The sequence below is a fragment of the Mixophyes fleayi genome, chromosome 6 (genome assembly GCF_038048845.1).
Source record: "Mixophyes fleayi isolate aMixFle1 chromosome 6, aMixFle1.hap1, whole genome shotgun sequence".
Lineage (NCBI taxonomy): Eukaryota > Metazoa > Chordata > Amphibia > Anura > Limnodynastidae > Mixophyes > Mixophyes fleayi.
The window spans coordinates 144,745,565-144,758,919 of NC_134407.1; the positions used below are offsets into that span (position 1 = coordinate 144,745,565).

Genomic DNA, 13,355 nt, shown 5'->3' on the forward strand with positions numbered 1-13,355 from the left:
GCAGTCCCCCGGTGCGCCCTTCAAGCCCCAGTCCGACACTGACTGTTAAATGTAGTGTAGTCACAGAACCCAACAAAATCTATGACAGCATTCCTGCAAACATTTAGTGTGTATCCTACCTTAAATCAGTGTTACAGAAATGATCAACTGCTCTTGGACCAAATATTGAGCACATATCTGAAGGTAAATTGTGTATAGTGCATACACATGAATTAGCAGACCGATTGGAACTTCAGTCGTTTGTAAAGTTGGTGATAAATTGGTAGAGTTTTTAGAGTGTGTACCCAGGCTTAGTCTGCTTGTGCCATCTTTGGCTCTCTGATATACAGTGTTTTCACAGAGTGTCAAGCCAAGATGTACGAACCTCTGCAACATACTCCAAGGTAATCCACCCATTAACATCTGTCCACCTCTATACCACACATTCACATTAAGTAGATTGGTTAAATAGTTCTATCTAGTGGTCAAAACAGCCCTGTATGTTCTACCATCACTTCTCCCCATAGCTCAGTCTAACTCACCACTTGGTGATCAATTGTCGCAAAATTTGTTTCCAATGCAGAAGCCATAATGGGTGAGCCATTTCCATACGCTTTAGTGTATTTTAGTCTCCAGACACATGGCTGCTGCTTGTTTAAATCAGTCAGACACAAATTAGAGCTAAAGTTATTTAAAACACATCAAATTCCTTAAAGTTTTGGTGGCTAGGTGGCTCATGGCCATTCAATTTGCCCTTGCCATAAGACCTCTTTTAAACTCCCACTTTGACCACTGGTTATATTTACACTGAAATAGATGCTGCACAGGCACATAATTCAAAGACAAGTTGCAAGAATGCATAGTGGGGGATACAGAAAAAAGTAAATTCTTGCTCCTTTCCTTGGAATGTATGCCATGGAAGCTTCTTGTCAGATGGCAGCAGTGCAGTACAGATACTCAGGGAGACCATTAGAATTCAAATGGCTTACAAAAAAACAGCACTTTATTAGTCACATGAAAGTTAAAATATTTAACAGCACACAGGCTGTTCACAACAATTTGCTATTACAATCTTACTCACAAGAGGAGCAGCTGAGCATCATACACACTACTAGAGTTAACCAATACTTTTATCAGGAAAATGGAATTAAGGCATCCTTGTGTCAAGAACACATGGTGGACATGAGTAGGTGGAAGCTCTCACATCAGTAGAGGGGCTCCAGAACTTCAAGGATGAGTCTCCGAGGGCCGGCTACAATATTCTTATAGATTGTTTGGTAAGGGAGACCAAGGCTATTGACTCCGTTAACTGTTTTTATAAATTGGCGAATCTGAGAAATTGGAAATAAGCAGATATATAATTATCTATCCACATTTGCAAACTCAAACAGGAGGGGGAGGGGGGGGGGGGGAAAGAGGGCTTGTTACCTTCATGCCAGCAGCAACAGCTGGTCCACCAGGATCCACAGCCTGAATGTGACATGGACCTGTTCCACGGGCAACAAACCCCCAGCCTACATCATCACCCATGATCTGGAAAAGAGAACGTTATTACGGTTAGTGATCTCATCTCTGTAGTCAGATCATCCTAAAAGTGCAATTGCAGAACTTTGATAATCCTCCCTTACCAAAACCTAATGCATGTTCACCAAATAAACTAGGAGGGGCACAAGTGTATTAAAGACACTTTTTTAAAGGCTTTGTATTTGATTTATCAACCCCTCTCCCTTTTATCTGGTTGCACATCTCCTCCACTCTACTGGTGTATGTCTAGCTCCTAAGAGGTGCACCTAGCATGTGAGCTTAGACAACATCCGATTCTTCAGACAGCGGGAGCAATTGTCTATTTGCTCACTTTGTTTTTGGCTGAATAGGGAAACTCCAAGACACCAGAGCAAAGAGGGGGGGCTGAAGGTCAATAGGCCGCTTTCACTCAAGCAGTCTACAAATCATTGCGCTGAACACTTTTTAGAGTAGAAAATGTGTTTGTTCTATGTCCATTTGGTGTTTTGCTGCAGGTGATACTCACATTATATTCTAGTCCTATGTCTATTGGACCCACTTTCAACGAAATTCCAAAATTAGTTTATATACGATTCATAGAAGGTAAAACAAAAGTTAATTTGTAGACAGACTATACTTTTCACAAAGTTGCTGGTAAAGTATGATTGAGTACCCCCATTCACAATAATAAGCATTGCTCTTAAACAATGAGTGTTGGAAAGCGTATGTTAGGATGGAAAATCAAAAACTACCATTTGTAGGCAAGTATTTTTTTTTTTTTGCAACATGACATTTATCAGTGTCTGCTCCACAAGTTTTGGCAAAAATATAGAACAAATGCCCTCATGTCTAGGCTATATGAGTCATATAGCCTAGACTACTTTACCAGAAAGTAACCCAAAAAAAATATATATATATATATATATATATATATATACATACACACCACACATTTTGTCTAACATTCAAGAGATAGAAAATTCGTAATTTTGCCAAGTGTCAAAAAACAAAATATACATATTGTCATGAAGTCATGATACATTGGCCAGGGATTTTGAGGACTTATTTCTATAAGAGGGAATTGAGTTCAAAGCTATAGGAGCCTTCTTGATAATGCTAGTTTAGACTACTCTGATCGATATTATGTGTTGCAAACTCAATAAACTTTTTTTAGTTTGTGTGACAGGGGTCTTTAAGTTTAATATAGTGAGACCTTAAAATATTAAAATTACATATATTTACTTTGTATAGCAATGCAAGCTTCCCTCATGGATGCACTACACTCCCCTGCACTGCTCTAGAGAAGTAGACCGGCCATAATACCAGCTGCAAGGTAGAGGGGGCCTTCAGTCAATGACATTTTACTTTTATTAGTGCCTCTGGAATTATAGAGCACAGCATATCCTGGCAGATGGCAAGCCAGAACTTATTACTCTAAAGTAGCTGAATAGCTGTAGGATACAGTGTATACAGCCACATTAAAGTGGAACAGTTATAGAGATGAACTGCGGGCCATCCACTATGGGCTAGTGCAGTGGTTCCCAAACTGTGCGCCTAGACTCCCTGGGGTGCCTAGGCAATCTCACAGGGGTGCCTCGGCCAGGCCCAGTGGCAAGCAGGGGGGGGGGGGGGGGGGGGGGGGGGGGGGACTACTTGGTAATTATTTTGGCTTAGGGGTGCCTTGACAAAATTAGTGAGACCCTAAGGGTGCCTTGAACTGAAAAAGTTTGAGATCCACTGGGCTAGTGCCATGTGCTCGCTCTCCAGGCTAAAGTTTGCCAGCTTAGCTATTTCCCTGTCAGGTCCATCCCTGCAAAGCTTTGAAACTTCCTGTTGAGCATATTATATAAGCATGGAGAAAAGGAATATGCTCCCTATTGCTCTCATGGTTTGACAAAAGCCCAAGATTAGAGGGGTGTCATGAATTCATCCTAAATTTTTTATTACAGAAGATAATCTTTTGATCATAGTGATCAGTGGTCAAAAGCAAGATCAGATACAGCTCAAATAATTTAACTTCCAAACCTAAAATGGATGCACCCAAAGCTTTTGTAGGCAATGCACACATACAGGAAAAGATAGAAACAGCATTGGAAAGGGAGAGGGTTTAAGGTCATGCTTATTGTAATACCTTAATCTGTATAATGTTTCACTATTTAGCTTTGGTTGTGCAGACCGGCTTTGTGATTGTAGATATTTGCAGATAGAAACTTTGTTTCTAATTATGCACCCCAAGCTGTAACTAGGGTAGTGTTGCCTCTAACAGTGCAATACCAAGGCTGGGAAACTGCATCAACCCCTACCAAGATTGGAGGGTGCCAGCGTTCTCCCTCAACCAGGATAGTAAAATATCAAGTGAAATTTGTTTGCCAACCAGAGCATTTGAAAGATGGCGACATGTTTAAAAAGATAAATTGATACAAGAGAAAATCTACAGGGTCAGCAACCGGGATTAAAATGTATCTAGGAGGTGACGTATAGAGATATACATGCATTCATGTCTAGTATTCAGATTATATACACAAGTCATAACCGCAATTACAAGAGGTTAGTGTACTGGAAAGCCATCCCATCACCCAGCTTTACATTAAAGTGCACAAAATGCATCAGATTAAAATAATGATTAGGTGACTGGAGATATTTGCCTGGACACCCAAAACCAAATAGAACTTTAATGCAGCAACATCAATTATGCAGTCAGAGAATGAATACAGAATTCCTGTTTTGTAGATTACCACCAAATATTCAGTTTTTCAATTTGTGAAAGATCGTGCACATCACCTATGACTTCATCAAACCTAAATTCTCTGAAGCCTGTGGTGTGGACAGCATGGGAGCAAGTAAAGTTGCTTAGCAACAGCCATCTCCAATTTATCCTTTATGAAGGAGATGTTAACCTTTGGCAGTTCATGCATAGCAATTGTAGTCATTATGATTTATCAGCTTTTTCTCATCTCAGCCCTCATGCTTCTGAACAAACATATTTAAAAGGTTAGAATACCAGAGTGTGCAAATTACCAGGTATTTTACACCCTTGCGGCTATGCTGCAGCACGCCATCTGTAGGATGCCCGACAGTTCTGCCATTAGTCATATGAAGGGATATGAATTTGATTATCTTTTGGGGAACCGTATAATAGTTTTTTTATTTGAACCGAAAATGGCCAGTTTAAAGGAGTCAGGAATGTCATTGGCCAATTTTAGTTTAATTATGGAAGAATTTGACAACGTAGTGGGGGTGGCCAAGGATCCCACATTTGTGCGAAACCGCAGGCAATAGACAATGTTTGCAGCATCCAAGAGCCCATTTGTTACATCATACTACAGTCAATTGAGTTTGTGTTTGAGCAGGGAGACTTAGATTTGTGTTATCTGCAGATGTGTTACAGGTCTATTTTAATAGTGTTTAAATGGAATGTGGAAAGGCACTGCCAATAGAGATTGTATGCCAGATTCTCCATTTTTGTCCTCTATTCATGTCTGTAAAGGCATCAGTTGGAGGGACTGAGATTTAAGGAGTGAAGAGTATAGGCCTTATGGAGTTTCAGAAAGTCTAGAGCGTGGAGAGTAAGTATCACCAAAAGAGGCCGAACTGTGGTGGAGAAATTTTATCTTGAAAACTTCTGCAATACAATCTTTGTGGAATAGTCAGACTAATTTTTTCTCATGTGTACATTTGAGATGTATTTAATAATTATGAAAATCCTATAGCATATTACTAGTGTATTCTCCTTTTTATGTGGAAACAAGACATCATGTACCTCACTGGGAAAAGTTCATCAAACAGGACTCATTCTACCACAAGTCACAGCAATTGAATAAGAATAGGATTTTATATTGGTTTTAGTGGCGCTGAAATTTCCTTTTGTATATATGTGTAAATGGGCAACTCCTGCTACTTAACACAAGCATCAAGTGACTGGATCATTGTTCAATTTGATCACTCATGTAGGGAACAAGATGCAGTCATTGTGTTGCATCACTGCAGTTGGAAGAGAACTGTACATGCAGGACAATAAGTTCATTACCAAACTTGGTGGAAGACGCATGTGTGCTGGCCACTTTCTATAGGTTCATCTGACGTTGCAGCAATTTTAGGACCACACATGCTGCAACTGGGACAATTGCGTCTGGCCAACATAAGCCTACACAGCTTCACCAGACGCCCTTTACTCCAGCACCCAATACAAACCCTTCCATGCTTACATTAAGGGTCTTCAGGATGTATGGTGCCCCCGGTTCCAGGAGTTCCTCGATAGTCACTGGCTTTTTTAGCACTGAAACCAAAGAAATATTTTTGTGCAGTTGTCCACTCTTCTCTCCCAAATGCCCCAATTCAGAATTTATATAGATGGCATGAACATGTGCGCTAGTCAAAGCAAAGTTGCACTCGTGATTTATACTACCATTTACTATGCCTCAGAGTTTGTTACCAGTTCTTAGCGATTTGACAGGATCAATTCTCAGGAATATGGATTCAGCCAACAAAATTGTTATCTCCACCGTGCAGTGAGGCAGTATGTACACTTTATCTTTAACCATATAATTGAAAAGGCTTAAATATATATATCTCCACACACAGCAAGTCAACCACCTTACCTGAAGGAAGCGTCATCACAGGCTTGAGTGGAGGAAAGCAATAACTGGCACCAGTTCCAAGGCCAAAATTGCTGCTTTTCTTTGTTATCGGCGGAGGTTGGACCTTCGGTTCACTGGCTTTGAATGAGAATCAAATGAAGATAATTCAAATCTGCTTCAGTCTACACTACTCCTTCCATAAAAAAAACAAAAAAAACCCTTACACATTACAAGGGCAAAGTCATGTTGGCTTCTGCTGCCCACATTCTGCCACAACCCTACCTTTTCAGACTAGCAGTGAGACCAGCATTGTTTACCAAGTCGCAAAACTTGATAACCAACTGTGTAAACAGCAGAAGGCCAAGACATTTCTCATCTTTAGAGATTACACACACTATAAACCATCATTAATACAGCACTGCAGTTTCTAGGCCAGGTTTATAATAAAGCATAGTGCTGGCAAGAGAAGGACTCCTGAGCTTCTCCAGCTTATAAGTTCTCTTATAACACCATTAAAACTCATGATTTCAGCAGCAGTTTCATCACTAACCACCACACTTATTCTGAGACAAGTTAGGGGTATCAAAGAGGCCTTGCCTATGGATCCTTTCAATCTAAAACCATGCCCAGATGGCAAGACCGTCCTATGTTGCTTTGTCCAGCAATTCTATAACCTTCTTAGACCTGGTAGTTCACACAGACTAGTGACATCACTGTACTACAAGGGGGGAAAACATCAATTAAGCAGATTAACAATCTGAAAGCAGTTTCAACACTTATGCACTACTGAGGGTACTCCCTAATACCACACATAATTGCGAAAATCATGTGGTTATAATAATACCACCCCCATTTTATAAAGTTAAATGCGAGCGAGATTTGAGTGTCAAATAGGGATTCTCCTCAAACAGTGATAGGCAACTGACAATAGGTAGAGAACATAAGCAGCCATCTGGAGGGACACATGTGAAGGCTCAGGGAACAGTCTGTTGACCACCGCTGCTATAGACCCTCAAATAGTAGTAAGTTACTTGCTCTGTTATTCAACTCATGAGCATTTCTATCTTGTGCTGGTACAGTCACCAATTCCAGAGAGAGGAAATTAAGTTGGTTCTACAACAAGCCGCTGGTTGTGCATGCCAACTTAAAATACAGATTACTCCCTAGCTGACAGGGCTTAAAACAGACTTTCTTCCACAGAAGCTGAAGAGCAATACACAGTCTAAACCTGGAGGTCTAGGACAGGCAATAACATTGCTGTCAGTAGATCATTCCCTTGCAGTTCTTACCACACACAAAGCTGCCTTGTGGGAGCTCAGCACTAAGTTTGCGTAGGCAGAATGGGCTATCAGGAGACTCTTTTGTGTGGTCCATGGAAAGTGTTGAATCATTGAGGACTTCTATCAATTTCCTTCTGCGTCTGAAATTAATACAGAACTGATAGAGCAGATCCGAGTCGGAGAAGCCATGTCGGCCGGCTACTGAAGGAAAAACAGAAGGGGGAACAGGGATACTTCAGCATTTACTCAAACTCTGCAAGTTATTTAATATAAAGTACCAAAGAGTTATTAGCTTTGCTCACGGCTGGAATTACAACATTAGAGTCTGTTGTACAAAGCATAGACCCACCACTACAAAAAGAACATTCTGCACATTTTCAAGTCCTCTTACAACCATCACAACAAGATTTCAGAAGTGAAGATTTTGATATCAAAATATTTGTATTTTATGTATATACTTAAAATATTATACACACCAGCACTAAACTTCACTAGTTAAAAAAGTTAAACAAAAAATGAGAAAGATGGTTGGACATTTACAGAGGAAAAGGGTACGTCTCACTAGGCACATGATTACAGTGCACAATATTATAGCCAGTCTTGGTTTGAATTATCTAGGCCACATTAGACAATAAGAGCCAATGACTGATTATTTGCCATTGGTTATCGTACATTTGCATCCGATTAGTAAATAAACTGCAACGCAAGTTTATATTAAACCACATACCATGCTGGATGATACCATATTCTAGCATTCCTTGGCACAGCCTTACACCATCTTCCCTTTTGGCTACTTGACCATGCTTCACAAGCCAGTCCAAAAACGCAGAGCCACGAAAAGTTCTTAGAGATCGCTCTGAACCCTGCTCCCGCAACTGAAGAACTGAGTCTTCCTGACAGACCATCCTGATGGAGAAAGACGAGCCTGTTAGAGAGATCATCAACATCTGGCAAGCCATGGATCACAAGCTTCAAGTCCCAGCCTAACCTGCCAGCCTGTTAGCTGGAGACATAGTAGAGGTTGCCTACTTCTGCTCTAAAGAGTCACCAGTGTCTTTAATGAAGTCAGAGCCCAGATGTAGCCATGTTTTTCCAATTTGGGGCATATTCTATATATCTTAATGGAAGTATCTCTTCAGCTGCCACCTTAACATGTACCCTAGATCCTTATTTAACTCATGACTTCAAGGTACTCCCTTTACTTTGTTCACATTGCGCTTGCACTGTTGTTGACACTTTACCAACCCTGCTCACTGATCTGATTATTCACCAACACAGTTTTGTTACCTTTTGTTGTTTTTCAATTCGTTTTTAGTTTCACAATTATAACCCCTATCCAATGTCAAAGTTGTTTGCTAGATACTTCGGGCCTTCTCTGCCAGGACTTTGGGCAGTCAGAAGTTTGAATTAATTGTATATACACAATCTCTTAAAAGCTTGATCTCTTCACAGCTTAATGAAAAGGGCTCTGGGAAATAAAGTTTAAAATTATGTAAACCAGTTGTCACATTTATAACATACCCAATGGTATTAGATCCAATGAGACCTTGTCTTTCGGTAGATCTGTGTGGTATAAACAATATGGGGCATGATGAGAAGCCAGTTAGCATAACCCATTGCTTTAATTTATTGACTAGCTATGCACCCCTTCCCCTATGATGTACATGAATAAAGGGCTCCGACTTATCAGGTGACCCTCTTGAGTGCCAAAATGAAAATTCTTCCAGCCATATAGCCACACACATCTTATAGGTCAAAGAAAGAGGAATCTTTCACATTAAACAGGTACAAAACTTGATGTGGAGCAAGACAAGTAAAATGTGCGATTCCAACTCGAAACAGAACTGTAGACAGACATAAGGCACACATTGTGCCCAAAGTCTTTAGGATACTCACAACTCATACAATCGCTTGCTTCGTTCAACAAGCTTCATCTGCCTGGTGGCCATAAGTGTGCCATCGTCGTTCCGAAATCTATAGTACAGTTTGGCATCTTTGAAGAGGTCATGTTGATCACACACTAAAGAGGAGAGGGGCAACAGTCAAACAGAGGCAGCAATACACAGGGATCAAATCCCAGTGAGCTATGCTAATACTGCATAAGAGATCTACACTCTGTCAGATATCACAAGAGGCACTGGTGGTCTGCTAGTAACAATAACATTTGCATGCACCCGAAATGCACACGTGGTGTAACTAGGATTCTTTGTACTTTCAGTATGCATTTTTGTAATTACACCACACTTTCCATAATACTATGTCACCCAAGAGTGAGGCAGCTGTGGTGCAGTATAATATTTATAATACACTATGGTGTGGTACTATGAAATAGTCTTTACAGAGAGTAAAAGAACCACACACTTGCATGGTGAGGACCCATGTCTGGAGTATGATACAGACACCCCTTTCCTAGTGCACTGTCAACAGAACAGGGTATGTGTAGGAGCAGTATGTCACCAGAGTTACCACTCCAGATTTAAAAATTGACTTTGATAAAAGAATCATCGTCAAAGACTGCATGGTGGAGAAAGTCTCATGCATTTTGGCCATCTGAAGACATCCACACATCTGCATACAACACCTAACCATTGTGGTTACAGTCATGCTCAACCACGTATAGTTTCAACAATTTTATTGGATGTTCCCCTACGTGATAGGCTCATGGCCATCAACCTATACACATATAGGGCATACATTGAACTATAGTGCCATAGCATACACCTGGGTTATTTTACAAAGATAGCTAGCAAGCACAACACGAGAACCCTGGATGGCATCAATACAGGTCTTAATATGTGCAAGGACCACTGCACCAAGTAATATTGAATTACTGGATCCTTTCCATTGTGGCCTTTTTCAAAGCATAGACTAATCTTAAATTGATGGTTTGAAGATTAAATTTAGAAGAAGCAAAGACACTTCCTGTTTAATGTCTGCAGAGAGCTATGTAAATGTTAACATAGTAAACCCTTTCACCACATAACTATTCCCCAATTCCCCATCAAGCACCTGTTGAAGCAGAACCTCAAACATGTCCTAAAAGCTGTCACTTAACATAATAATTGACCAGATTAACTAATTATTAAAGGTTAACGTTTCACAACAGGATATTGTCACCCATTGAAGCATTTTGTCTACTTTAAAACTTGTGGTCATGTGGCAAGATCAGGGGGGCTGGGTACCACAAATTGTCATTAAGCCCTCATCATTAGTTCACATCTTGAATGCTGGTCACTTGTTTTGATAATGTAGAAATCTATAAGTCTTCCATTTGATTTCTTCACTTATAAAAGTTTGTAATACATAAATAAGTGGTCAATCATGTTCAAAACAGAATTACCAGAGCTGTACATGAAACAAAATAACAGTTGCTTGTTAGATCATAAATAGCTGCTGATGGGCAGCATGGCCTTATGAATGAGAAGATGCCAAAAAGGAGTGCTGCTAACTGACAAAAATTGGAGCTTTCCGCTACTGGATATAAGTTGGGAATTCCAATATTGTACTTTTAATGTCTGCAAGAGTCACTTATGCATAAAGAATCCCCGAATCCCAGCTTTAAAGCATATGATGTTCAAAGTTTTGAGAAGAGGTTTAAGGCAGCTAATTAATAATGATTTGCTTGCAAAGAAATTCTCCTTGCCAAAAGTTACTTTTGAAGCTCGACTAGGGCCCTCGTTATATTGTGTATTCACGTACAGACAGACCCCTTACTTGCTTAACCATGTGTACAGTCCAGTCCATGTGCTATTTTATCATAAGGATGACTGGTTCAACAGCATATTAATATGACATGCATAACTGCAAAATAAGACAGAACTCACCATGATGGACGATATTGCATTCAAAAAGTTTCTGCATGATGGCGATAGCAGTTTCTCTGTCTGAAGCCTCCTTGTGCTCGATCAACCAATCAACTAGTTCGTTGGCCACAAAGCAGTTTGGATAGGTGAATGTGTTTTGGCATCGGTCCTTTATTAGCTTGGAATTGTGTAATCGCAGCCTGCAGTAGAGAATGACATCCTGATTGTAAAAGGACTACCATGCCTAATATACCATTTTATGTAAAAAGGAGATACCAGTACCAATGAAAACACAAAAGTCTATCTTGTTGGAGCTAAATATATTTAAAGCAAGCACTGCATATGCAGGACAGCCTTAATGTCTATTAACTTGGTTTTCAAAATAATCTTCATGCATCATATATAAAAATTAAGATTGCAGATTACAAAAAGGTCAATATATTTATACAGAGCTAGAAATACAAGATTATATAAAACATGTTTAACATTTTGCAACAGATATACAGTTGCAAGTGTTAGCAATGTCTGCAAGTCAGGATGGTTCCTTAGAATATATAAATGAGTCTATTTGAAATAGACCTAGTTTCCTCCAGTGGTAAAAACCTAGTCAAATTGTAGATGTGCTACTGCAGTGCAAGTCAAACCCACTCGGAATTGTCCTTGAATTAAAGTTGCAATTAATGTTTAAAGATTTTTAGTTTTACACCACAGGACTTATAAGACACGCATGTGCTGTACAAATATATGCAAATTTGTGCTACAATAAGGCAAATAAAACATCTTGCAATAGACAGTAGGGTATTTTATAGCGGTTTATATTTTTCTGTGGGGTTGAGTTGGTTTGGCCTAACGATTCATCTGCTTATTACTTATGTGGCTCTTCCTTTACGGTGGTGAACAGCCACAGGTTGTCTATCTTTGGTTAGACCTTTATGATCCAAGTCCTGGGGAGATGTGCCCGGGCATGAAATTAAGGTGAATATCCTCACCTCAGTTGCTCCCCGGCCAAGCTGATCTCTGCCTGCCGCTGATATTCCTCGGTCTTCTGCAGACTGCTGCTCAGGAGTTCCACCCGGTCTCCGCCACCGGGCTCTGACGGAACCGCACATGACATTTAGGAAGTGCTGCACCTTCTTTCTATGGGTAAAGCCGTGCAAATCTCTGGTGCTGTAGCAGTCACACTGCTCTCATACAATAGCGAACTGCTAAAGAGTGCTCTATAAAAGTCTCAGCCAACTCCAGAAAAATTACCTTTTACCCACCCACACTACGATCGACCTGTGTGTACAATTACCCTCACACTTCAACTTCACACCCCCTATTCCGATCCCAATTACCTTATATCAGGTTCCTCCCAGGAGCTTTTCACTAGATCATTGGATCAAAGCACTTACCACACCCTTTTTCAATTATAACCATCAACATACGGTAGCCTATAATACTCTTACACCAATAGGTGCACCAGTCCAAAAACTCTCCTCTCCGCATATCATAGGACAGAGTACCTACCTCTACTTGGTATCATCCACCCATATATAGTCTAGTACCTGGAAAGAGCCCCTGTTTTGTCACAGGTGGTCTCAGCCATGTAATGGGATAGAGCTGGTCTTGACAGAGTTACGTTTCCAGGAGAACACGCTCAATAGGGTGTGTTTATTGGGTTTGATGAGCAGTGTGGGGGCATATGTGCTTGGGGCAAACCGCAGCCTCAACACTACTAAATTAAGTAAAAAGCAATGATCAGGTGCAGCTTGTGTGGTATATGGTCTACAACAGAGGTGCTCAAACCCAGTATTAAAGAGCTATCAACAGATCATGGTTTCAGGATTCTGTCTGTAGAATCAGGTGGATATAACTGATAACTGTCCCAGCCCTATACATTAACATACCTGCACATGATTAAGGAAATTCTGAAAACATGAACTGTTGGTAGCTCTAGAGGACTATTTGGGCACCTCTAAAACTTCCACATTGGCCACAAGTTTCATTTAATGATTTACTAACCCATTGTTTCTCATATCCATTGCCCAGGGACCACTAACAGTACATATCTTCCATATTTCCTAACACAGATATGCTAATTACAGATTGTTGCATACACTGTTAGCAGTTCCTGAGGATCTTATATGAGAAATACTGCGTAACTTCTCCTGAGATAATTCCAACAGTTTGTATTTTCTGGATCTCCTCAGAGGATTCCTAGTAAAATAATT

The 13,355-nt window shown here is 40.2% G+C and overlaps 1 protein-coding gene across 3 annotated transcripts; it reads right to left on the minus strand.

Moving 5' to 3' along the window:
- Nucleotides 1–948: 948 nt before the first annotated feature.
- LOC142160418 (DEP domain-containing mTOR-interacting protein-like) lies at nucleotides 949–12,755 on the minus strand. Of its 3 annotated transcripts, none has more exons than XM_075215310.1 (11): nucleotides 12,690–12,755; nucleotides 12,132–12,279; nucleotides 11,164–11,342; nucleotides 9,236–9,359; nucleotides 8,861–8,902; nucleotides 8,067–8,245; nucleotides 7,349–7,540; nucleotides 6,081–6,197; nucleotides 5,688–5,758; nucleotides 1,408–1,512; nucleotides 949–1,310 (listed from the first exon to the last, which is right to left on the minus strand). In XM_075215310.1, exons 2-11 carry the CDS (start codon nucleotides 12,254–12,256, stop codon nucleotides 1,185–1,187), a joined length of 1,260 nt encoding a protein of 419 aa, XP_075071411.1. In that variant the 5' UTR covers nucleotides 12,257–12,279; nucleotides 12,690–12,755; the 3' UTR covers nucleotides 949–1,184. The 3 variants fall into 3 exon arrangements, with proteins under 3 accessions (XP_075071411.1, XP_075071412.1, XP_075071413.1); XM_075215311.1 differs by lacking the exon at nucleotides 12,690–12,755 and adding an exon at nucleotides 12,591–12,634; XM_075215312.1 differs by lacking the exons at nucleotides 8,861–8,902; nucleotides 12,690–12,755 and having other exon boundaries at nucleotides 12,132–12,419.
- Nucleotides 12,756–13,355: the final 600 nt, after the last annotated feature.

Bases quoted from the DNA above. Each gene is read 5' to 3' on its own strand.
- LOC142160418 (XM_075215310.1), bottom strand. From the start codon at position 12,256: ATGTCATGTGCGGTTCCGTCAGAGCCCGGTGGCGGAGACCGGGTGGAA. The intron at 11,343-12,131 runs GTGAGGATATTC...TCTCTACTGCAG, and splicing joins TTGGCCGGGGAGCAACTGAG to GCTGCGATTACACAATTCCA. The intron at 9,360-11,163 runs GTGAGTTCTGTC...TCTCCTCTTTAG, and splicing joins ATGCAATATCGTCCATCATG to TGTGTGATCAACATGACCTC.